Source organism: Rhincodon typus, chromosome 9, assembly GCF_021869965.1.
Source record: "Rhincodon typus isolate 14 chromosome 9, sRhiTyp1.1, whole genome shotgun sequence".
NCBI lineage: Eukaryota > Metazoa > Chordata > Chondrichthyes > Orectolobiformes > Rhincodontidae > Rhincodon > Rhincodon typus.
The window spans coordinates 6,745,740-6,771,772 of NC_063340.1; the positions used below are offsets into that span (position 1 = coordinate 6,745,740).

The 26,033-nt window shown below is 41.6% G+C and overlaps 1 protein-coding gene and 2 long non-coding RNA genes across 6 annotated transcripts in view; 1 reads left to right on the forward strand and 2 right to left on the reverse strand.

The window, feature by feature from the left end:
- The window catches only part of LOC125484019, a 38,760-nt gene extending 29,762 nt beyond the window's left edge, over positions 1-8,998 (reverse strand). The window contains exon 1 of the long non-coding RNA XR_007262886.1: positions 8,903-8,998. This is a non-coding gene — a long non-coding RNA (uncharacterized LOC125484019). The remainder of the gene's footprint in view (positions 1-8,902) is intronic.
- The window catches only part of jag1b (jagged canonical Notch ligand 1b), a 55,899-nt gene continuing 38,661 nt past the window's right edge, over positions 8,796-26,033 (forward strand). The window contains exons 1-4 of one of the 4 annotated variants that reach the window (XM_048601083.1): positions 8,796-8,966; positions 11,939-12,100; positions 12,455-12,760; positions 25,479-25,527. In XM_048601083.1, coding sequence (XP_048457040.1) covers positions 12,041-12,100; positions 12,455-12,760; positions 25,479-25,527 — 415 coding nt within the window. In that variant the 5' untranslated portion in view covers positions 8,796-8,966; positions 11,939-12,040. Of the gene's footprint in view, positions 8,967-11,119; positions 11,399-11,571; positions 11,711-11,938; positions 12,101-12,454; positions 12,761-25,478; positions 25,528-26,033 lie in introns of those variants that run through there. The other 3 variants (XM_048601081.1, XM_048601082.1, XM_048601084.1) reach the window with 3 other exon arrangements.
- Positions 12,390-14,773, reverse strand: LOC125484018. Its single transcript, XR_007262885.1, has 2 exons — positions 14,269-14,773; positions 12,390-12,782 (listed from the first exon to the last, which is right to left on the reverse strand). It is a non-coding gene; the product is annotated as an uncharacterized LOC125484018 (long non-coding RNA).

The window sequence follows — 26,033 nt, forward strand, 5'->3', positions numbered from 1 at the left end:
TTCTTCAGAAATGGCCATTTCTGAAGAAGGGTCTAGGCCCGAAACGTCAGTCTTCCTGCTCCTCTGATGCTGCTTGGCCTGCTGTGTTCATCCAGCTCTACACCTTGTTATCTCAGATTCTCCAGCATCTGCAGTTCCTACTATCCCTTTTTCAACCACTGTATGCTATACTCACGTTAGTAATCAATCTCAATTTTTCACCCCACAGTTGTGCTTACTCATGCCTTATAAATGGATGCAAGGGATCGAGGTAGGCAATACTGAGAGTGCTGCAAAGGCATTCAGAAAACTGCCAGAAAAGGGCCTTCCAATAAATCAAATAAAATTTGAAACTGGTCTCAAGCAAAAAGTTGGATCGTTTGCTAGTTCATCAAATAAACTGGGCAAGGGGATAAGGTATTAATGAGAAACTGGTGTGTGGAAGAAGTAATCAGGCCTGAAAAAGATCCCCAAGAGCAGGAGAACAAGGACCAGTCACTGAGGGACTGGTATCGAAGTAGGTCCTTGAAAATCTACAGAATATAGGCATTTCAGTCACACTGCTTGTGTGATTTCACTGGCACTCATGTTTTTTTGTCACCATTCAAGATGAATTGCTGGAAAATTAGTTCTTTCGGCATTGGGGCCTTTTGATAAGTCTCAGAGCGATCTTTCTACCACAGCACTGGACCTTTTATTATGTTCTATGAAGTGGCTGCAGTATCTTGCTGTTGCTGTGAAATCTTTGCAGAATTGATGGTTGGATCTGATCCATTTAAGTGTGTTATATAAGCTTGCCAGGATGAAGGAGCAGCGCTTCGAAAGCTTGTGATTTCAAATAAATCTGTTGGACTATAACCTGGTCTCACATGATTTCTGACCTTGTTTGGTTTTGACATCCAAATATGGAAGGTTATTGCTATGGACACGGCCACTGATGTTTCAAATAATGCAGAAGGCTGCATTCAGCAGATGGCTTGTGGTACAGGGATGGTTCTGAAACCAAAAGACAAGATCTGATCTAGAATGGGATCTTAACAATGATACCATGTCCAAAGTGACTCCTAATGATACCAAAAAGCTCTTGGTGTTGGGTGATGAAGACAATGAATTTGATAGGTTTCAAGATGTTTCAACTGTGATTAAAGGCATCCTTCATTTATTCTATGAATTGTGCCACACTCATATAATCACAGAGCTGTTACAGTGCAGAAAGAGGCCGTTCGACCCATCAAGTCTGTACTGGTTACCTAGTGCCAATCTCCTGCCTTTTTCTTCCCACACCATTTCTACCCAGAAAATCATCTGAAGCCCTCTTAAATGCCTCAATTAAAACTGCATCCACTGAAACCTGCCTCCACCACATTTCCCAGCAGTGCATTCCACACTCTAACCAATCACTGTGTGACAAAGTTCATCACCCTTGCTTCATTTGCACATCATGTTAAATCTATTCCCTATGAATTTCAGCTGTTGATCTTTCTCAAATTTCAAATAGGCGACCACCACACCAGCACTTCACATTCTATGCTCAGTGTTCAAGTTCTTCTCCAACTTTTAGAATGATTTTTGGATGCTTTAAGACCAACACATACCCCTGATATCCAATGTACAATTGTGTGGAATCCAGTGTCTTCAAATATTTTTTGTTTCCATCCTATCTTTCGCCCCTTGCCCCTAATGAGCTGATACAAGGGTGAACATTAAATATGTTTGATTGCACAGATAAGAGAAAAAGGAGAGATTGCGCATTGCTCCACTATCCTTATTGTGTACTGAATAAATGTAAAACTAAGAACATTGGCTGCTTTGCTAATGTTCCATCTTGCTTATCTGGACCAGCAGTTTTTGATGAAAATAAACAATGTATTTTCCCCATCCGTCTTGCAGCAGACAGGGTTCCTGATACAGCCTGGCCTTTGTCTAGAAATTTGACGTCCAGTGCCTATTGACCAGTCTACTACACACACCCACACAGGATTCTTTGGCTGCAGAGACACAAACTATCACTGCCCTCATCATTCAACTTTCAGTCGCCTTTGCACTGCACACAAAGAAATGCACAAAAGCTTTTTCATCCTTTGCTCCTCCACTAACAGGACAATAGTGATTCTCCCTTGTATTATACTGGGTACAGTGGCTCTGATTTAAATTGCACCAACAATTGAAACAAAGGCAGCATGTGAATATTGCTAAAAACGTTCTGTGATTCTATAGACAGACAGCAACATTGGAAGATAAGATGTTAGAAGCAGTCTTGTCAAAGAATGTTAATAGATCTGACAGCCCTCGTGGGTTAAGTGCATTTGCAGAAACTCTGACAGGTAGCTCTTGTGGAAGCTTGGTTAAACTAAAAAAACCTTTATTGCCATCACATGTTGTTTATCGCTCAGTGGAATTTAAACTGGCTGTAAACCGGGCACTAAAATCCAAAGTGTTTTATTTTGTTTTCATTTCTGACCATTATTTTGAGTCAACTGCAATCATGTCCTGATCTTAGAGAAACAACCTCAATTTATTTAGTTTCCAATTATTTGAAGTTAAAATTTATTTACATTTAAGAAGCAACAGGGTGATAAACACTTTTATCTAATTATTTTGTTTTTATTAATGTTCTGTAAACTTTCAAATTTCAAACAAGTTTGCTTTGCTGCTTTTTTTAAATCATGTAGTAAAGCTTGTAAAAGCACCAATTTATCTGTGCCTGTTTGGCAGATGCCAAAAAAGTACCTTTTATCCTCTATCAGCAGTTCCATCCTCCCTTTTTATTGCTGTTTGTTGTTTTTTTTTTGTTTGCATCATTTGCAGAGTTTACTTTGACGGAGACTTCATTCTCATCACAGCTTATTGAATTACACAGCTTCTGAAATCCTCACTCCAGCCTTCCCCCACCAATCCAAAAGCCCTCTCCAATATTTGATACGTTTTTTTGCATTTTCTGGAGAGTGACTGTAGATTAAAGAACGATACAGCCAGCTTGCACCCGTGACAGATCTTTTAAATGCAAAGACTAGTCAAGCAACAATAAGATTGACTTTCTTCAACGTTAGATTCAAAGCTCTCATTAATTCCCTTCTGTCGCTACAAACAAATGTCAAACAATTATTAGAGCAACACTTTCAATTGGCTTATATCTCTTTCACTCCCTCTCTATAAAAGTTCATGGCTTACAATAGCAAATGAGGGGCAAATGGAACATTGCAGCTGTTCCGATTTGAGTGAGGGAAGAAAAGTTATTGTTCTGGGGAACTCCATACATATTGATCAGAATCATTCTCTTCTCTTTGGATTCTATTCAAATTCGCATTGACAACTTTTAAGACTGACCCAAGATAATGGGTGAGGACACATGGTTTTGCAAGCTGCATCCTCCTAAAGTGATGTACTGTCTTTCTGCTCAAGTCCAGTCAGCACACGTCCACACCGAATGATCACAGAGAGGGGAAGAAATAAGGAAAGCACAAAGTATTATTGGACGTGTATTGTCGCCCACAAGTATCACTGCCTGTGGCTTTCTTTTATGTTTGACCATATAGTGACCCATAAGATTTTTCTCCCTGCGAGAGCAAAGAACTTGCAAGAGAAAGTTCAACAGCGCCCTGTTAATGGTCACAGAAATTGTCAGACCTGCAGTGTGTTCCCAGGATTTTCTGTTTGTATTTAGGATTTCCAGCGTCTGTAGTGTTTTATCTCACTTATTCGTCCATCTTTTGAGAATTTTGATCTGTTCCTGTTCCTCTCTATTTTTTTTTTGGGATGCAGACTATTTTGTGAAATCAACTTTTGTTGAACTATCACAACAGGGAAACAGAGCACAAAGTAAAACATAGTCTTTTCACCTCGATGTTGCAAGAGCTACTTTGCAATCACAGAAACTTTGCTTAGAAATTAAATTTAGCATCTAATCTTTATTTCTCAAAAACACGAGAAAATAAGTCAGATTGCTGTAGAATCGTTTAACTTTCAATTCAGAGTGAGGTTGTTGGGAAAACGCAGAATTTTATGAACATAGGAACTAGGAGCAGATAACTTAATCCTTTGAGCCTGCTCTGTCCTTCAATGAGATCATGGCAGAACCTGTAGCTAATTTCTACTTTCCCACACTATCCTCTTATTACCTATAAATGTACTGACTGCAGTCTTGAATATACACAAGCACAAAATATCCACAGTTCTCAGGGGTTGCGGGGGAGGGGGGAGCGTGGATGGAGTTGGGCAGGTACAAAATTCCCAAGATATACAAGTGAAGATATGTCTCCTCTTCTCCGTTCCAAATGGCGAACCCTTTATTCTAAGACTGTGTTCCATACGTCTGGTCTCCACAGTTGGGGGAAACATCCACCTGCTATGTATTCCTCATTCACAGGATGTGGGCATCAATGATAATGACAACACACATGAGCCACATTCAACTGACCTCAATAAGGATGGTGGTGAGCTACCTTCTTGAATGTTCAAGTGACCTCCTTGGCCCTTAGGAGTCAACCACATCACTGCAAATTTGGAGTCATAAAAAGGCCTTTCCTAAAGGACTTTAGTGAAAAAAACAGAATTTCATGACATTCCAGCAGTCTCAGATAGAATATAGATCATGGGAAAGGGAGAAGGTGTTCGAGTGAAATGGGATCTAAAGTTAAATATGGATAGATATAAAGTGTAGTGATTATAATGAGGTTAGCTGGGTGGACCTCACAGAATATGAGTTCCCTACTGAGGCTACTAATCTGGGAGCCCTGGCTGACAGATATTAACCGGAGTGTAACACTCTGAGAGCTGGCTCTGAGGGTGCTGGAGCAGTATCAAGGACTCTCCACGTGTAAATAAAGGGTGTCTTGGTGATGGGATGCTGGCCTCTGTGGAGCTATTTCGCAAAGAATGTACCTTGAAGATACAATCTACATTCAATTAGTAGGCTAAATATACTGATGTGTCTTAAACTGTTGAGTTATCCTGAACTTGCTATGTTTAGACCTGCCAGTAGCACATTAATCATATCACATGAATATCCTGATCAAATCTCCTCTCAAACTTTCCAAGGAGAGCAGTCCTGGTGCTTCCAATGTAGCTACGTAGCTGAGGTTCCTCATCCTTGAACCAATTCCTTTAGTCTTCTCAGCATTCCAATTAATGTCTTTACATCCTTCTTAAGGTTCAGTGTTTAGAATGGGTATAATTCAGTTAAGGCAAAAACCTGTGTTTTGTAAAAGCTTATCAAAATTTCTAAATGACCACCAAAAGAACTGCAGATGCACTAGACCCGAAACGTTAACTCTGTTTTCTCCTCCACAGATGCTGCCAGACCTGCTGAGCTTTTCCAGCAACTTTGTTTTTGTATCAAAATTTCTTTGCTATTGCATTTTAAGTCCCTATTTATAAAGCCCATAATCACATCTGCTTTACAAACATACAAACAGGGAACAAGATTAGGCCACTCGTCCCTTTCAGCCTGCTCTACCATTCAATAATATTATGGCTAATGATTTTAACCTCAGCTCCACATTCTTGCATATCCCCCAATAATCTTTCATCCCCTTGGTCATCTAGAATCTATCTAGCTCTGCCTTGAAATTATTGAAAGATTCTGCATCCACTGCTGTTTGAGGAAGGGAATTCCAAAGACCCACAACCCCATTCTCAATCTGGTCTGCCATGATGGAAAGGAATTTTCTGGGTTCATCCAATTAAGGAAAACTTTAATTCACATCTTCTGTAAGCATTTTAATCAACCTGATCAAGCATGGTACGGTCATTGAGATCTACAATACAGAAAAAGGCCCTTTGGGCATTGTGTCTTCACCAGTCAAAAACAACCACCTAATATTCTAAACACATTTTCCAGAACTTGGTCCATTGTCACACATCTAAACATTTCTTAAATATTATGAGGGTTTCTATCTCTACCACCCTTACAGGCAATGAGTTTCAAATTCTCACCGCCTTCTGAGTTAAAAAGTTTTCCCTCACATCCCCTCTAAACCTTCTGCCCCTTACCTTAAATCTATGTCCCCAGTCATTGATCTCTTCACTGAGGAGCAAGTTTCTTCCTGTCTACACTTCTCATAATTTTATACATCCCAATCATGCCCCCTCCCAATCTCCTCCACTCTAAGGAAAACAATCCCAGTCCATCCAATGTCTGTTTGTGACCAAAACTCCAGCTCAGACATCATACTAGCAAATCTCCTCTGCACCCTCTCCAGTGCTATCACATCCCTCCCATAATGTGTATTCCAGAACTGCACACAATACTCTAGCTGCGTAAATATCTGGGAGTGGTGGGACTTGAACGTGGTCCATCTAGCCCAGAGATTGGGATGCTATCACTGCATCATGACAGCCCCTTAGCACCTCTTGTAAGAATTATAATATATCACAGCTATAGAGTCATACAGCACAGAAACAGACCCTTCGGTCCCACCAGTCCATGCTGACCATAATCCCAAACTAAACTAGTCCCACCTGCCTGCTCCTGGCCCATATCCCTCCAAACCTTTCCCATTCATGTGCTTATCCAAATGTCTTTTAAACATCGTAACTGTACCCACATCCACCACTTCCTCTGGAAGTTCATGCCACACACGAACCACTCTCTGCGTGAAAAAAATTGCTCCTTGTGTCTTTTTTAAATCCTTAATGTTGATTAGAAGCTATCCAAGTCAAGATATCTCAACTGGTGCGGGACGAAGGTGAATTTACATTTCATGCAGGAGAACCCTCACTCTGTCAACATGGCAAACTTGAATTTTCTTTTTACAATTCATTCTTCCTGAGAGAGTCGGCTATCTCTTTAACTGTTTGCTGAGCTGAAAATTGAGGTGTGATGAAAGTAACTGCATGCTATCATCCCTGCACATAACAAAGAAATCTGACCAGAGACTTAAACTGAGACAGCAGCACAATACTGAACTATCCAACTCATCACCATTTGATGCAGTTACCGTTCTACAATCCGAATGTTGAGCACTGGGGAGGATGGTCATATAATTGGAAAATCACTGCTTGTAACACTTTGGCAGCTCATGAAATTTAAAACTAACTTAATTTTATAAAAGTTCAATATGAAGTAAAGGTAACATCCAATTGTTGGTGTTAGCTGGTGCATTGATATTCTTGAGGGAAGTAAACCTGTCATCCTTACCAGGCCTGGTATGCATTTGACGCCAGACCTGCAGCAATGTGGTTGACATCTGAGCAAGCCACTCACCTATACTAAACCACGACGGAAAATGGTTCAACAAGGTGACTCATCACCCCCTGTCTCAAGGACAGTTAGGGATGACCAGTATTGTCCACATTTCATGAATGGATGAATGAACGGTGTAGTGCTCAATGTCTGAAGGAATATCGCTCTAAACTTATTATCAGTTTATTAAGAAGGGAGATTCTTTTGCTGAAAAAATTGAAGTGGCAACTCAGCTAAGTAGACCAGTCATACCAGTCAAGAATATAGACAATAAAGTGTCCCAGCTGATCTTAGAGGATGAGAAGAATTTCCAGGCTTTTGCAAGTCTCTGTCTGGTCCATGCTATGCCGATTTGTTTAGAATCCATGCTAAGAAAGCAAAGGAAGCAACTGGACAGGATTAGGAGAATGAAAAGTAAAATATAAAATAATTGGAACTATTCAATAAGTAGAAAGAAAAGAGAATCCTAAGTTACAATGTTGGTTGATGACTGAGTCATTAATATTTATTCACATTTTACATGATGCAGCACGATCACTAAATTATTTTTTAATGGTAATCTAAGATGTTCAAAATGGATTCAGCAGCTTCCTTTCAAATGATTTATTCCCCTCCCCATCCCACTGTGACGGGAGGTTATCCTTGTATTTTATTAGATTCATTAAAGAGAGAGTTGCTCATTTAAGACAGAGATAAGGAGGAATTTTTTCTCTCAGAGGGTCTGTGGAATTTTTTACCGCAGAGGGCTGTCAAGGCTGGGTCTTTGAGTGTATTCAAGGCTGAGATAGATTTTTAAAAAGTAAGGGAATTATGGGTTATGGGGAAAAGGCAGGAAAGTGGACTTGAGAATTATTGGGTTAGCCATGATCTCATTGAATGGCACAGCAGACCCAATGGGCTTAAAGGCCTACTTATGTTCCTACATCTGGAGAGATAGCAAGAACTGCAGATACTGGAGTCAGAGATAACACAGTGTGGAGTTGGAGGAACACAGCAGGCCAGGCAGCATCACAGGAGCTGGAAAGCTGGAAAGCTGGAAAGCTGACCCAAAGCGTCAACTTTCCTGCTCCTCTGATGCTGCTCGGCCTGCTGTTCTCCTCCAGCTCCACACTGTTTTATCTCTGTTCCTACATCTTACGGTCATATTGCAATATAAATATGTTCATATTCTTCTGATTTTCAGCCCATCTTCTCTGAGAATACAATCCTAATATTGTGTTGAAGTAGTAAGAACATTGAGTATGAATCAGCTACTCCCCTGAGAGGCTATATAATTAAGTCCAGCCCTGTTCTGATTTGGTGTTACCACATGATTACCAACAGTGGAAACACAAGGCTAGTTTTCCTTTTCACTCTCTAGTCCCAGGCCATTGAAGCCAATTTAAATTCCCCCATTGTTTCATTATCAGTACTGCAATCAATTAACTCAACACAGACTGAGGATCGAACCGGTGACCTTTTTGGTCTAATTGCCTCATGCAACCCACAGCATGTGGCCCATTCACCTGCTGGGTCGTTAGGCAAAACTACAAAGACTTGCTCAAACTCTATTGTGAGCTGAAAACCTAAAATAACAGGTATTGAGATAGGGACAAAAATTTGACTTTCACAATGGCTGTTTCAGAGATGAAAAGGCACTTTTGCATTGATTAAAATACTTGTACATTTCAAACATATTTGTACACAGTTTAACATATATATATTGCTTTGTAACTTATGGAGATATGCAAAACAAGGTACCTTTGTCTCTATCTGGCATGAAACATTTATAAGAGACTCCAAGAACAACCAGGAAACCAGGCAGGTGAGGATGGTTTTGATCTACATGACTTCACCTGATGCTAAATTGCTTTCTTAAACAGTTAGCTGGAAGCAAACTTTTAGGCAGAGGGAGGTCGGTCGGTCTCTTGAAGAGGGCAAATGTTGTGTTGATCTTCATAGCGAGAAGATTTGAGTACAGGAGCAGGGATATCTTACTGTAGTTGTATTGGGCCTTGATGAGACCACACCTGGAGTATTGTATGCAGTTTCAGTCTCCTTATCTGAGGAAGGATGTTCTGGCTATGGAGAGAGTGATTAGGCAGGACTAACATGAAGAGAAACTAGATTGGTTAGGACTATATTCACATGAGTTTAAGAATAAGGAAGGGATCACAGACACCTTAAAAAAAATTCTAAAGGAATTTGACAGGAATTGTTCCCAATGACCAGGGAGTCCAGAAGTGGAGGTCACAATTTAAAGTTACAGGGTAGGCCATTGATGACAGAGATTATGGGAAATTTTGTCACCCAGAGAGTGGTGGAATTCTTTGCCACAGAAAGTGGTTGAGGCCAAAACATTGAATGCTTTCAACAAGGAGTTAGACTAAGGCTAAAGGGGATCCAACCATTTGTGGAAAAACTGCAGGAACATGATACGGTGTTGGATGGTCAGCCATGATCAAATTGAATGAAAGCTTGAAGGACTGAATAGCTTATTCCTGCTCCTATTTTTGAGAGAGTGTGGGGGAAGATGGAGGCAAGATGATTTAAGGAAGCCAATTCTAGCATACAGCTAGAAAGATTCCTTAATTCATTAATGGGATGAGGGCATTGCTGGTCAGGCAGCATTCATCGCCCATCCTTAATTGCCCAGAGGGCAGTTAAGAATCAACCACATTGCTGTGGGTCTGGAGTCACATATAGGCCAAACCAGGTAAGGATGGCAGTTTCCTTCCCAAAAGGACATTAGTGAACCAGATGGATTTTTCCTGACAATGAACAATTCATGGTCATCATTAGACTCTTAATTCCAGATATTTATTCAATTCAAATTCCACTATCTGCCATGGCAGGATTTGAACCTGGGTCACCAGAACATTATCTTGGTCTCTGGATTAATAGTCCAGTGATAATACTACTCGCCCATCACAAAGGCAGCAAATACATGGGAACACGATCACCTGAAAGTTCCCCTTCAAACCACTCACCATCCTGACTTGGAAATACATTACTGGGTCAAAGTCCTGGAACTTTCAACTGTATTTTCCTACAGTAGGCTGGAGCAGTTCAGAGAAGTGGCTCAGGATCATACTCTCAAGGGCATTTGGAACAGTAATAAATACTGGCCTTTACCAGCAATGCCCACATCCTAGGAATTAATTATTTATATATATATATATATATATATATATATATAAAAAGAATGTGGCTGTGTAAGTTTCGATTTAACAGACATGTTGAACAGGTAGTTTTCAAAGCAATCAGGTCTTTCTACTGTCTGTAAGGAGCTTTATCCATTTGTTTGCTTCCCCATACGCAACTTGAAAAAAAATAGTATTTTCAAATAAAGTATTTTGTAAAATTAATCTGAATCTCACAACGACATTTCAGATAATGGGCACAAGGTTCAGTAATCAAGATGTTAATCGCCGTGGTTCCTGGTAAATAATTTTGTGCAAATCTATCGAAAGACGTGAACAGTAAGGGAGGGGGGGTGCTTAACAGTGTGAAGGGGGCGCAATAATTGGCGATTATCATATACTTTACTGGTGCTTACATGTTCAGTTCAGCAAAACTAACTTTGTCTCTGAAACGACATTCAATAAGAAGCAACAGTAACTTTGTGTGTGTGTGTGTGCTGCAGCCCTTGTGGTTATTTGTAAATTAACGTTGATTAGAACCAAACCGGATTTTAAACAAAAATAAGTGCTTTAGGTATTTCACACATGCACCGACGAGCATTTCGTGAGCTGGAGCTTTTTTCCACATGCTGAACAAGATTGTAGCGGGTTAATGGGCAGATTGCAAGATTGGTAAGCATCAAGGCACCCCGCAGCAATTTTCACTCTTTTTTTTTCCCCCCCTCGCAAATAAATGTTTAGACTCCACGTTCTTAGCGGAATGTATGGGAGGGGGAAGGAAAAAGACGGAGGTGACACAATATAATTGCAATACACACTGCGGCTAATAGTGACCACATGGGTAGGAAGAGACGCCTACAGGTGTAGGACAAGGACAGCAGCAACATTTCATTCTTGTCTCTCTCTTTCCCTGTGAGCTGGGAAAACCTCAACATTTCAGGAACCAACAGTCACTTTTATCCCATTCTCCTTAACATATGTCTGTTTGTGTGTTTTTTTTTCCCAGATCTCTTTTTCACCCCCCCCCCAAAAGCTCCTTCGACACTAATACTGGAGCAACAATAGTCTTTATTATGGTGTAGCAATCTGCAATATACATTCCCCATGTGTATTAGTAAGTTCTTAAAGTTTACCCACACGTTTTTTTTTGTTCAATGCCTTCACGCTTAAATCCTCCATCTGTGGCATAATTTTATCATTTCCCCCCCCAAAAAAAAACTTTTTTTTCCCTCTCTCTCAAAAAAAGGGGGCCGGTCTGTGGAAAGGGGATTACAAAAAAAGTGGGCGTTTAATATTAGCCTCGACCAGCCCTTCTAATGCATATTAATAAACGCATACGTCGGTCTCTCCCTCTCTCTCCGTCTCATTCTGTGTCCAGATGAAGCAGTTACTATCCCTATCAACTAGACGGCTGTGATTTTTTTTTGTATGTAAAAGGAGGAGGGGAAGGGGGATTTGTTTTGTGTCTCTGTGACCGAGGTGGAGATTTGTGCATGGGAGGAGAAACGTCGCCGGTTTGGAAAATAAAGGAGAATAATAAAAAGAGAGAGAGAGAGAGGGAGCAGGCTTGCTTTTTCCCCCCCCCCTTCCCCCTGTTGTTTTGTTTTGCATTGATGATTCGCTTTCTTTTCAAACATTTTTTCTCCCCCTGTAGCAAGTGTCTCTCCCAGTCGTGCATGCGAAAATCGGTGCAGTATATTTCTGTGTTGCGTTCTGCTCCACCCTCAGTACAGCCAAGTGCAAGCGAGGCGAAGCGATGGTTTGCAGTGAGTTTTCAGTCTTTACTGCTCTCTGCCTTATCGTTTTGCGGACCCAGGTAGGTTTTTTTTTCCCCTCTTTTATTTCTAACTCCTTCACAACGCTGGCTTGCTACTGTCTCATATCGTGAGGAGGGAAAAAAAAATCTCAGCAATTTTTTTTTTTCCCCCAAAAATCTCAGCAACTTTTCCAAATGCACTTTCTTGTTGTTGTTGCTGCAAATTGGGAAGCGTTTGCAATGCTCTAATTCCGGGGGTTTGTCTTAAAATTGTGTATTTAAAATGTATGTAGTGGTGTGAGATTTCCACTTTTTTTTTCCTGCTTGTTTTATTAAATAAGCAACCACCTTTTATTTTTAAAACTTGTCGCTTTTATTTTTTAAAAAAAAACAAAAATAATTGTCCTCCTGCAGCTTTCCCAGGCTTCGGGGCAGTTCGAGTTGCAGATAAACTTTATGCAGAATGTTAACGGCGAGTTGCAGAATGGGAACTGTTGCGAAGGGAGCGCCAGAAACCAAGACCGCAAGTGCATGCGGGCTCAGTGTAACACTTTCTTCAAAGTCTGCCTCAAGGAGTATCAGTCCCGTGTCTCCCCCGGCGGACCCTGCAGCTTCGGATTCTCCTCGACCCCGGTCATCGGAGGGAATACCTTTAACTTGAAGGCGGGCAACAGCAACAGCGAACGCAGGATTGTACTCCCCTTCAGTTTCGCTTGGCCGGTGAGTCAGTCCACGGGAGCTGCTGGAACAGAGAGAGAGAGAGAGAGAGTGAATCTGGAGCAGCTTAGTTTATTCTCCCTCTCTGCTTCTTTCTGTCTCTCTCCTCCCCTTGGTGCCTCCTTTCCGGCTTGAACTGTAAAACAGCATTTTCTTGCACTTTGTGGACTTGTCCACTTACTAGTTTATACTTCACTCTACACTTTTTTGTTTTTTGACTTGCCCACCTAATAGTTTACTGTAATTTTTTGTGTGGTCTACCTCCTAGTTTACACGCTTTGTTTTCTGGGCTTGTTTGTCTACCTAATAGTTTACAAACTTTTTTTTTTGGCTTGTCCACCACCTCATAATATTCAAACGTTCTTGTTAATGCAGTTTCAACACTTGTTTTCAAGCAGTTTCTTTTTAAAAAGCAATTCTAAAACATTAACGGCTGTGTGTGTGTGTTCCATTGGTGATGTTTTGGCTTTCCAGACTAGTAGGGGCTACAGAAAGCAAAGCTTTTAACAGGACTGTGTGCATTTTTTTAATCACACTCTTAACTATTTCCACGTTTTATTTTGGGGATGGGAGGAGTGGAAGAGAGATATGAGCAGAAAGTGTTCATTGCCATCTTAAAAACTCTTCAGACCCACTCCCGCTGAGTTAATGTGGAATGTTGATGTATGGTGAGACTCCAACTTGCTACGTATTCCCAAAAACTTGTACCCAGAACTTCACTTTGCTACCTTAATTTTCCCTTCTCGCCTTCGGTATTTGGTCATGGGGTGTGTTTACTTTTTAGTAAGCGGGGCTTAAATGTTAGAGGTGCCCAGTGTTGTAATTTTAAGCAAAAGCAGTTTGCTTTGACACATTGTGGCATTGGTGGATCTGCAATTTTTTTTTAGTGTAGGTGTCTGTTATTGCAGCAACATCTTAGATTCTTCCAGTGCAGTTTCAGTCAAGGAATCCAGCTCCGGCAGATCAGCCAAGTGAAGTACTTCTGTGATCTCTACTATGAAATTGTTGAGTCAGATTTCATGTGAGGGGGCCCAATGACAGTGGAGCTGTACAATTTGCAAGCAGTTGGGACACAGTAAATTTTAATGCATAACATGTTGCTGTCGCATGAAGCTTGGTTACGGGAATTCCATTTTTAAATCCGACTTGCATGTTTAAAGGAAATGACCAGGGTTTTGAGCCTGAAGTTGTGGCTAGATGCCCAATTAGCCTCCTATATAAAAAGGTGATTCAGTTCCCCACGTTACGCACAATGTACGTAGATAATACTGTTGTACTAATGTAGTCTTTCTGTTCCCATTTAGCGCTTTCAATGTTTCCCTTTTTTGTGGTAAATGCTTTCAAATGAACAAAAGAATGAGGCAGATGTTATGATGGTGGAGCCTTGGTACAACTGAAACACAAACCTACAAATTGAAATTGTGACATGCTGTACATTTTGTCACTTTCACTTGCAAAGTTTGTGGGGGCGATTTTGAGTTTCCCTTCCACAAAAAAACAGAATTTCTTACCATGTTCTCCGGTGTCAAAATGCAACGACATCCCATCGAAACAGTGCAATCTGTTTCCTTTTCAAAAGGGTCTGTTACTGCGACTGACGGTCACCCTGCAGCTTGTAAAGGAGAGGATTGTCTGGATTATGTGCATCCCTTCTTCCTCCACTCTCCCATAAAAGGAAAGATGAAAAATGAAACATTGGTAATTGAGTTGCAGGCAAGCAAAATGGCTCTGCAAGCACTGAGTAAGTTTATTTTTTTGCTTGCTGTGTGCCATAATAGTCTAGTAAGCTCTTAGCCGAGTAGTTGTGGATGGCCTTTGTATAACTCCATGCAGTGTTGAGAGGCATGGAGAAATCGAGAGTATTGTCTGGAAAAAGTTGTGCAATGATGTTTTGAGACTAAATGTCCTATATTAGACACCACCCCCCTGCACTTGGATCTCCTGTAATCAGCACTGGGTCTTTTCATTTTGGGGCTGTTGGGGATTTTAGTTCCTTGGTGCTGGTTTAGTATTGCAGTTGACCTGATACAAAGAAGGACATTCCTTGTAATTGGGGGTATATGGTTGGAAAAGCTGTGTTGCCTTGACTACGACTATTGACACTTCCTTTCTCTCTCTCTTCTCCTCTTCTCTTTCTCCACCCCCCCCCCCCTTCCTTTTGTGTTGAAAGGTGAGCTCTAATTGGCCATTGTCATTTTGCATGCTTACTCATTCAGAGGGCATGTACTTAGCAATTCCAGCCATTATGACAAATCAGCAAATGTAAATTGTGCCACAGTAGGGTAAGGTAGAAGTTGGGTGGGAGTTGTTGTATATAATAGCGAACGTGGGGGTAAATTTTCACAAATAGTTAGCAGCTCGCCTCCTGATGTGCAAGAGTTTGACGGGGAAATGAGAGTAATGAGTGTGGAGATGGTAGGCTGTAAATTCATTGAGATGACTGGGAGGTTGAATGGGTTGCCAGGAGACGCAGCAAAGGGCTGGCACTGAGGAATAACTAGAAACCACTCAAGCTGCACCTGCATTGGAAGAAATTGGCGCAACTCCCTGTTTCCCTTTTTTTTTTGTAAAAATAGTCAATCCTGAGTTTAAAATTCTGCTCCAGTTACGAGCAACATGTTAGCATTGTATACAGGGCTGCTGCTTTCCTTCTTAAAATTTTCAGTAAACTTAGCCTTGCACATCAGAGGGATAACTCCAGATTATCTCCAGTAAATCCATCTCCCCTTGACGCAGAGGCTACGGCCATGACAGTGAAAGAGTAAATATAAAATGAATGCAGTGGTAGGATGTATTTTTGGCAAATAGTTTTGCCAGCTCTACTTTTCAGAGTTGGCAGCATTCTAAGCACTGAACTGAATGTGTACAGTGCAAGCTCCCTCTATGGTTCATTATTTTTACAAAAGGCTTTGTTGCCCTGTGTTTAACTTAATTTAAAACCTCATCAAAATGCTGTCTTGTAGGCATGGTACTTAGAATGTTGTCTGCGCTATCCCCTCAGCTTCTCAGGTGTGTTTTGAACTTTTTGAAACAACCTGTGGGTGACTTGAATTTTGGACGATGTGAAGAGCAATTCTGGAGCAGAAATTAACTTGATGCGTTCTAGTGGGGGGGATGTGCTAGAAGTTGGCTTGGTGAATAAACCAGACAATCTCCTGGCTCCAATAAGTTGTATTCCTTCCACACTATCACCACGTGTAGTTTATTCAGGAAATATTTTTTTCCCTTGATTTAATTGACACAGCTTTTCTATGGGACTTGGGAACGTTTTTTCAAAGCTTGGTAGGCTCGTCCTGGGAATAATCAGTTAGTTCTTCCCCCTTCCAGCATGCCTGACTTAGAATTGTTTGGGAAAAGCTGAAACTATCATCCTAGCTTGTGGATAAGTTATCATCTTTTCAATCAGTCTAAAATACTGACTTGAAAGTTGGTTCGGCTCTTTAGCGGAGATGCAGAATTTCAACGCATATAAAAAATTCTGTGAAAGGATTGCTTTTTAAAATGGATAACTCTGCATTTCTAAGGAGAGCTTTGTTCTGGAGTTAATTCACTTAGCAGTGATAGTATTCAGCAAAATTATAGTTTTTGTCAAGGAGAGAGTTTGTACTCAGGTTGCGACTGAAGGCGGTACTGCAGTACAACTAAACAGCACGATAATTTTCCCGAAGCATTGCAAATCTGTCATTTTCAAACTCCCATGGATTTGAGCTGCAGTTGTGGTCTCCAGGCAGTGTAAGTGAGGGTGCACCTGGTAATTTGTGTGAAAGTGTGTGGGAAAACTTCTGGCTAGCCAGGCAGTGCACTGATTATGCCTTCTGGCAAAATCAAAGAATGATAATCAACTTCAGATGTGGATTTTTTTTTTTCCCCTCCTGTCTCCCTCTTAAAAGGAGGAAGAGAACACTTCTTAGGTAGATGAAGTTTACTGAAATTTGTCTTTAATGCCTGTGGCACATGGTTTTATGGCCTAACTTAACAAATGTTCATATTGTTTATCATAGAGGTAAAGCCTTGCTGGAATTTTTGGTCACTGAACTCTGCAGTTGAGATCAAATGTCAAATTTTATACAGTCACCTAAGGTATAGTGACCACGTCTGAGCATGAAATCTAAGAGGCCAGCAGCTAGACAGTGGGATCTTGTGCACTTGTTCCTTTGTCTGAGAAATGGACTGGGTGCAGTGAAACGAGGTACAGTTTCTCATGCTTCCTGGTATTGGTAACAAAGTAATTTTGATGTGACTGAAAAATCTGGCTTTGTTTTAACCAGTAGTGATGCTTGCTACACACAGTGCTGCGACCGTGAGGAAACCACATGTCAATTGAAAATGGCCAATTTATTTGGAAAGCCATTTTGCATGGAGTAATGTTTTAGTTTTTAAAAAAAAAATTAAATTGACAGTCCTGCAGCCAACTTAAGTTGTAGCAAGGAACCTGTGACTCGGGATGATGGATAAAGAGAGAGGTTACGGTTTATGCAAGCAAGAGTTGATTTATCACAAAAAATTGTCCATGTTCCGTTTTATTTCACTTTGGCCTGGGAAGCCAGACCTCCTTGTCCAGACTTGCAGTCTGTGAATCTGACTGGTTGTGCCTCGTTGACTGTGAGGTATTGCTTCTGTTAACTTTGCAGCCTCTAACTGCTGCATTTGACAGATATATCAATAGTGTGATTCTCTCCAATACAAGAAAATCAGGGGTTGGAGGGGGGTGCAGAGATGGGGAGGATTCACTCTTGTTAAAGTTGGGAAAACTTTTTGCCATTTTCAGCAGGATGATAACTTTTTGCATTGCGCTCACGTTCCCTCACCCCAACCTTTTTTTTTAGAAAACACAAAACGTGCTGTGTTGGGCTTATCAGTATTTGGAGTCTAGGAAGTGGTGTTCTGGTCACCCAGACAGAGGTGGGGATTGCTAATATTAACCAAGGACAATAGGAAAAGCAAACTGACTGCAGCAAGGATTACAGAATATAATGGAACCTTCCAGAAATAATGCGAATACATGACAAGCAACAGGAAGCACCAGTAGACTCGGCTTTGCTAAGCTCTCAGACACACCAGAACCTCTCAATGACAACGTCAGCACATTATATATTCATGGGCTTACTAATTATTCCAGTGGGCTTTATCAGATCAGGCACCGACCCGGTTTATGGGATGTTTGGATAGCGGTGTTTCGACCTTTCATCGTTAACCGGAGGACAGCTGCAGCGTTAGAGGGGTGCTGGCCTTCAACTGCTCATGTGACCACTGTGCTCTGAAAGGAGAGAGACTTGCAGCTGCTTCTGTCGTTAATTTTTGGTTTTACATCTCAATGTGGCAATGAACTGTGGTTTTCTTTTTTAATTCCCCTCCTGTTCTGGAGCCCTAGAGGTGGTTAATTGACTTTGCTTTCGGTGAAATTGCAGCAGTGGTTCGCTATCTTCTTTTGTGTGGGTGGGGGGCTATCGAACTGGGCGTTGGGGATCTTGTGGGATATTGGATCGCAGTTTGGCTATAGCTGGGTGTCTAACAGCATGTGCGCTTTTGGTTAAAGCCTTACCATTAAACGCTTTGTTTGATGTGATGAAATAAAAGGATCCCACTGTGTAAATCAAACTTCTTAACACTTTGCTCAACGGAGCATGTCTCGGATTGTTCTAGGGTATTGCTCTGAAGGGACAAAACTGCTCTGAGCTGCCTAGGCCTTCGAAACGGGCCCCTTCCGTGTTTTTACACTCTTCATGACCTTTTGGGGGTCACTAAGTGCTCAATAATCATGGGGGTCGGTTAGCTCAATTGACTAGATGGCTGGATTGCGATGCGGAGGGTCACCAATATTGTGGGTTCAATTCCTGCACTGGCTGAGGTTACAATGAAGGTGCTGCCTTCTCAAACCCCTCTCCACGTGACCTGCACATCAAACTCCCCACCAGTTGTCACTCCCTCAAAGCAGTTCTCCAGGACTTTTATTTTACAGCCAATCAAGTGCTTTTAAATGGTTAAAGTCACTATGGCCGTACCGAACCATAGGACTGCTCTCTTATTACAGAGAGAGAGACAACTGGTGGCTTAACCTGAGGGTCAGCACACCCTGGGCAAGGGGAGAGGTTGAGAACGAGAGTCCTTCCTGATAACCACAGCCGGTGATGGGAACGGAGCCAACTCTGGTGTCACTCTGCATCACAAACCAGCTGTCCAGCTAACTGAACGTTGAAAGTGTAAATGTAGGAAATGCAATCTGATTTGTGCACAGCAAGCTCCCACAAGCAGCAACGTGACACTGATCAAGTAATCCAGTGTCTGTGCGAAATATTGGCCGGAGCACAGGTACCTCCCTCTTGCTGGTGGGGAGAAATCTTTTGGGTCCACCCAAGGTGGGAAAGTGGGGCATCTGTTGAAAGGACTTTGTCATTCCCCCTTTCTGTTGCCCTGGGATGTTATCTGAGGGAGTTGTGGGACTCAAGCCTACAATCCTCTGACTTCTGCCCCAGGACCGCTGCCAACTGAGCCACTGTTGGCTGGGCGTGGACAATTTAACTTTGCCAATTAACTTTTTTGCCCCTAACTCTCTGGGAGTTGGTTTAGCTCAGTTGACTGGGCGGTTGGTTTTGATAGTCACACCAGTTGGTGTAGGTTCAATTCCATACCAGCTGAGGTTACCATGAGGTACTTTCCTTCTCAACTTCTCCTCTTGGCTGAGGTGTGGTGACCCTCATGCCACCAGCCATGTCTCTCTGCCTGTCTTTCCCACTCCGTGGGCGCAATCCTATGATCTGGAAGATTGTGGTGATTTTTCTTTACCCTTTTGAATGTCTGATGACTTGCTAGAATTTAATGAAGGGAATATTGCATGCAGTCTAGTTTGCTAAAAATGATTACCAAATTTCCCATCTATAAAACCACAAATTTATTTGAGCGATGTCCTTAAACTCATAGAAGGTCGAGGTGTAGGAAAGAGACATTTGCAACATCAAAGTTTAGTAATAACAGGAGAGTATAGCTGTAAGGAGATTGGCCAAAACAAATCCTGTGAAGGGGTTGTTTTAATTAAGGAATAGCTACGATTTAGATGAAACTTGCAGACTCACTTGTTTTCAAATGTTTATCTGGTTTCCTTTGGAAGTTGGAAAGATATGGAGAATGTGGCAAATTGGATTATTCCCTGAAAGAGTCTGTCTGAACATAATGGCTGAATGGCCTTCTGGACTGTACTGACCTATGATTGCAGGTGTTTTGCACTGCAGCATCCCATAAGACATTGACCAAGATGCTGACCTTGGCTTAATCCCTCAGTTAGATATTGATGGTTCCTGTAGCTCATTAGAACAGCCGCCTGATGACATTGAACAATGTGTGACTGCTTTACTATGTTCTTTGTGTCAGATAAATACCCCTCTTCTCACCTCTAAATGGAGGTAGAATCATTAACTCAAAGTATTGGGAATCCTAGACTTGACTCATCACTCCACTGAGTTTATAGAGCTCGGTTCTGAAATCTTTTGTTGAAAATCATGTGTGGTAGACTATTTTTAGGTTTGTGCCTGGTGAAAGCTAGGATTGTTCTTTAAAGGAGACACATATTCCAAGTAGGTCAAGGCAGGGAAATGCCACAGTCTATTGTGTTGACCAGGCAGAGAAAATGAATAACTGCAAGGGGTCAGTGAACCATACATTTGGCTAGATAGGGCCTGTACGTGAAATATTAAGTTATGTTGCATCTATTTGGGCTTTCCTTTTGAAATGTGCAACTGCTTTTCTTTATCGCTTCCACAATCGCGCTCTCACTTAGAACTGGTGATATAGTATTGTTAATGTATACCCCTTAAATAGCTTGCTGGCAAAGAGCAATTGTTAGTAACTAGTGGAGTGCCACAGGGATCGGTGTTGGGGCCATAATTATGTAAAATATATTTCCATGGCTTTGATGAGGAAAGTGGCCAAGATTACACATGACCCGAATACATGGGAAGGCAAGAGGTGAGGCAGACAAATTCTGCAAAAGGACGCACCCATTGAGTGAGTGAGCAATAATTTGGCAGATGGAATATAATGTGGGGGGGAAAATGAGGTATGCATTTTGGCAGGAAGAATGGAGGAGCTGAATGTTTATTAGAGAAACCTACAGAACAGAGGAATTTGAGAGTCCTTGTACATCTCGAGCATATAGGCTCAGGTAATAAGACAAATGGGATGTTGCCTTTATTTCGAAAGGAATGGAGTATTAAAAATAAGGAAGTCTTCCTAAAACTATACAAGGTATTAGATCGCAGCTGGAATTCTGAACAGTTTTGGACTCCTTGTCTAAGGAAACTTGTTGGCTTTGGAAGAAGTCCAGAGAAGATTAATTAGGCTGATACTAGGTGTAGAGGGACTGTCTTGTGGACAGAGATTGAGTAGATCGGGATATAGAAGAATGAGCGGTGGCCTTACTGAAATATACAAGATTATTAGAGGACTTGACAGGGTAGAGCAGAAAAGTTATTTCCCCATGGTGAATCTAGGATCAGTGGGCATAATCTCAAGACAGATGAGGAATTTTTGAGGATAGTGAATTCATGGAATTCTTTATCACTGAGTGCTGTCAAGGTTGGCTCATTGAGTTATACTCAAGGTTGAGAGATTTTTTTTAATCAGTTGAGATGCATTGTGGCAGGAAGTTGGAGTTAAAGATTATCAGGATCTCATTCAGTTGTGGAGCAGATTTGATGGGCTGAATGGCCTGCTCCTATTTTTTTATAGTCAATATATTCTGTTGCTGGAATAGAATGTTTGTTCACTCCCTTTTGTAGATTATATCTACTTGAAAGTACATTTTTCCAACTCCAGGGAACAATATTCCTTTGATAACTGTTCCACTGCATTGTTTATAATTTCAAAAGTTGCAAACTTATTGTACAGTTGTTAACTTTGTTTTTGGGTGCTGGGGAAGGGGTGGGGCTTCACATTATCAACACCTTACAATAAACTTGTAAAACCTTTTGTTCTGGTGTCGGGAGTAGGTTGAGAGATGGGCTTTTGTTTTTGGTAAATGAGATCTAATATTTAGCAATTAGTAATACAAAAGGCGGTGGAAACACCAATTGATTATAATAACTTGGAAATTAAATATGAAGTACACGAATTAATCTTTTTTATAGAGATGGTATCTGATATGAGCAAAGGTAACTGTCTGTTCTCCAGTGCAGCCCCCATTAAGGGTTAATATTTTTATTGGTTAATGTGGGCGGATCATGGCTTTCCTGTGTGCTGAGCTATTATAATGGCAGAATGATTTCTTTTGTCCAGGACATTTGGTTTGAATAACTACATTGTGTCCTGAGCTGTCTATTAATTCCAGTGAGTGTAGGTCAAAACTCAGCATGGGAAAAATAAGTGGTGCGGTGATATCTATGCAACACCGATAACCTGTCAGTGAATCATCAGGGGAACATTTTAATGGAGCACATCTGCCATGTGTTTTAATATTGACAATTAATAATATGACCAAGTTAGTTATTTTACACACAGTATTAACGTGTGGAGTTTTTAAAATTCATTTGGGCAATGTGGGCATCGTTAGCTGGGCCAGCGTTTATTGCCCATCCTATGTTACCTTTTTGAGAATGTGACCGTGCTGCCTTGCTCTAAGAGCTGTATATAGACCCACTGCTAGAGAGGGAATTCCAGGATTTTGACCCAGCAGCACTGAAGGAACGGTGATATTTTTCCAAGTCAGGATGGCAAGCGGCTTGGAGGGGAACTTGGTGGTGGTGTTCCCATGTGTCTGCTGCCCTTGTCTTCCTTTCTTGATGGCATAAGTTGTGGCTTTGAAAGATGCTATTCGTGGAGCCTTGGAGAATTTCTGCAGTGTGTCCAGTTGCGTGCAGTTGCATCATTGCTGGAATTTATTTGTATTCTCCTACCTGGTGGCATTAAGAGGAAACAAAGACCCAAATGTAATTCAATCAGACTTGTTGCTCCTGTATTTTGAAACACTAAGCCAAGCCATAATGCTGTTTGTGGGTGAGGTGGCAGTTATATAATTTGGACATCCCTGTATCTTGTCTTCTGGAACTGGTGGGAGATGGGACTCTAAGGGGCTGGTGTGCAGATGCTGGCTTTTGTCTAGTGGTTTAGGCTCTTCAGGCGCAAGCCTAGGGCATTGAGCGCTGGCCTGTGTTGAATTGTTGTCTTTGACAGTAGAGAACTTTACAGTGGAGCCTGATTTTTGAGGATTCAGCTGACGTTGTCTGTGCCCTTTCCACCAGGGGGTCATTAGATCGTGTTTTGGGGCAATTCCATTCTGTTTCTGCCACCGCCCCCCCCCCCCCCCCCCCACCCACTTAAGTGGAATCTGTGCATATCAGTTCTGAATTGTCTTGCCTCTTTTAAAAATTTGGTTAAAATGCACTCGTTCCAGTGCAGACCATGGGCTGAGTTCAGTTCTTTATGTTTGGCGGCAGCCCATCCTGCAAAACACATTTTTACATTGAAATAATGTGGTTTAATTTAATGATGTGATGGTTGTCTTTGGTTCTAGCTGCTGATTCCTCCCCTCTTCCTGCTTCTGAAACTGTTGCATGTCAACTTTCAGCTTTGGCCCATCACGAAGACTACTCTTAATCTCTTTCTGTAACGTTGATCAAATTGACCCCACTTTATTCAGGTTGTCTGCTGAAACACTCTTCCATCTTTTGGTTCCGGACTCAACTGTTCCAATGTACTTGGTATTTGGCTTCCCATCCTCTGTATACCTGAACACACTCTAAAGCTGTTGCCTGCTCACTAATTCACATCAAGTCCCATGCCCTCAGACTACCTATGGTTCAATTTTAAAATTTCCATTTTTTTGGGGGGGGTCTTCCAGTCTCTAACCTCCTCCAACCCTTCAGCTGTGCACTCTTTCCCATTCAAGCTTCTTCTGTTTTGTCGCTCTGCGCTGGTCGCTGTTCTTTAAGTCGCCTAGGCGCTGACCTCAAACTCCTTGTCTGCATCACTTCCTCTCGTTGGCTGCATCTTTAAAACCAGCTTTTCAGCTGGGCGTTTTGACAGTGATCTCCTATCCAAAAATCACCTCATCCTGGCCCAGCGTCTTCTGTTTTATTACTGCACTCCCCTGAAGCATTTAAGACATTCTTGTGGCGTTCAGAGGTGCTTTATAAATGTATGTGTAGAATCCTGCGGTTTCAGGTTATGCCCGCGATGGCATTTTCCTCCCCACAGTCTTGCCCAACTTCTATCATCTGTGTCTGTTGTAAACATTCATTAATGCAAACCCTGGGTGCCAAGCCATGCATGCATCCAATATCTGAGTTGTTTGCTTTAGGGTTTAATTGATCCAAGCCCTTTTCTTTCTGTCATCACATTGGCAAAGCAAACTTGTGATTACACATTGCTTCCCATGTTTAATTGAATTTTCAGTGGCATTAGTCAATGTTGTGAGCCTATCGTCTGACGAATGCTTTTAGAGGCTACAGGTTGGAGAGTCTTTAAGTTGAGTCTGCAGGTTAAGTTGTTAAGTTTTAGTACGTGTCTGGGCTTGCCTGGTTTTGGTTGTATTAGAGGCTTTTTTTCCCACAGTTATCAGAGTGAAACTTCAGTTTCACTTGGCTTTGACTATGACACATAATTAAGTCTCGGTCCAAAAATATTATCTATCACGCCTTTCTTTTATTTGTAGAATTCATGATTGCTGCTCACAGTAGAGGTTGAGGCATTGTTGTTTCGGACTGCTGGTGTCAGCATTGTGACTGTCATCATCATTAATAGGAAGTTAAAACAGTTCTCTGCATGGGGAGGAATATAATTCTCTTTAAAAAAAACAAGTGCTGACCCTTATGAAACCAGAGTACGACGCAACCAAAAATCCTTTCTGTTCAAAAAGGCAAACGTGTAGAATTGGGCTTGATACAATTGGTCACTATTGCAAAGCAGATCCCTTTTTTTTTAATTGCAGTTTGATGGAGTCTTTTAGCTGGCAGGGCTGCGTATTATCTAGTATTACTTTTCAATGCTCAGTCGTGTCGCACGGTCCTAGTGCGATTGGTGCCTGTAGGAAGGGGAGAGTAGGTGGTTTTTTTTTGGTTCCACGATGGTTTTCTCGCATCAACTTTTGTTGTGCAGACAGGAAAATGTTCCTTTTCTTCTGTTGTGATTCATTGGACCTGCCCTTCGACACTTGATACTTGTGGGAGCAATGATGGCCTAAGACAGACAAAGAGTTTTGAAAGGGGTGCTGAAATGAAGAAAACCCATGGGATTGTATTGCTCATTTACCTTGTCTACCTCAATGTTCTTCACTTACAGCTGCGGCGGGGGGGGGTGGTGGCGGCGGGTTGGTGCGGGGTGGTAGAAAGGCAGTCTTGACATCCATTGTGTTACGGAAATTGACAGCTTCTTAAGTTTTATTTTTCAATCTTGCTCAATGTACCAAAAAAAAATTGCCAATGAAGAGGGGTGGAAATGGAAGATCAAGTTAATTTTCAGGGTGAGAGGGTGGAGGATGGGTTGTAATGGTATCTGTGCTTTAAGCTTCTGATTATATTGTCAGGACCTGTGCACCCAAAGGGTCAGTGTGATTTTAATTAATATCATAAAAGGAAATTTGGCCGACCCTCAAACGTTGCACAAAGATGTTTAATCACTTGGCTCGGTGAAGTGTGTAAATATCAGGGGGCTGAGATTTTTTTTGTGTCTTTTGAAAGAATGTTGCTTTCATGCTGCTTAATTTTAACGCCTGTCTTTTCGTTTCCTCTTGCAGCGGTCGTACACTTTGATTGTGGAAGCCTGTGACTACAATAATGACACCAGTAAGTGTCTGAGCCGATTGGGTTACAGATTTGTGCTGTATAAATAGCAGTGGTGCGCTCACTGAGGCTGTTTTCTTTTTTGTTTAAAATATATCATTTTAACTTGAAGCAGGAAGGCTGGTTTTGGCAATGGAGAGATGGTAGGTATACTCGTTAATCCCCTTCGGATCTCCCCTTGACCTGGTTTGGAGGAGAGATTTGTGCTGTTTGCCAAATGGTGTGTGCTGGTAGCTGACGATGTCATCTAACCCCTCCAGCTCTGATAGTAATAAAATGTTAACGTCTTTCTTCCGGTCTTGTTCTGACACACTCCCATCTCACGTTGTTAACCTAGAAGAGTCTTAGTCCTGGCCGTTTCCTTCCCCAGCCCAACACAGACACACACACACACACACACACTTCTGTCTAGCCCTTTCCCACTGGTGGACTGCCTGCTTGACAGGTGGGCTGCATGGGAGGGGGCTCTAAGCTCGAACATGCCTTACTTGGCTATGAGAATGTTTTCA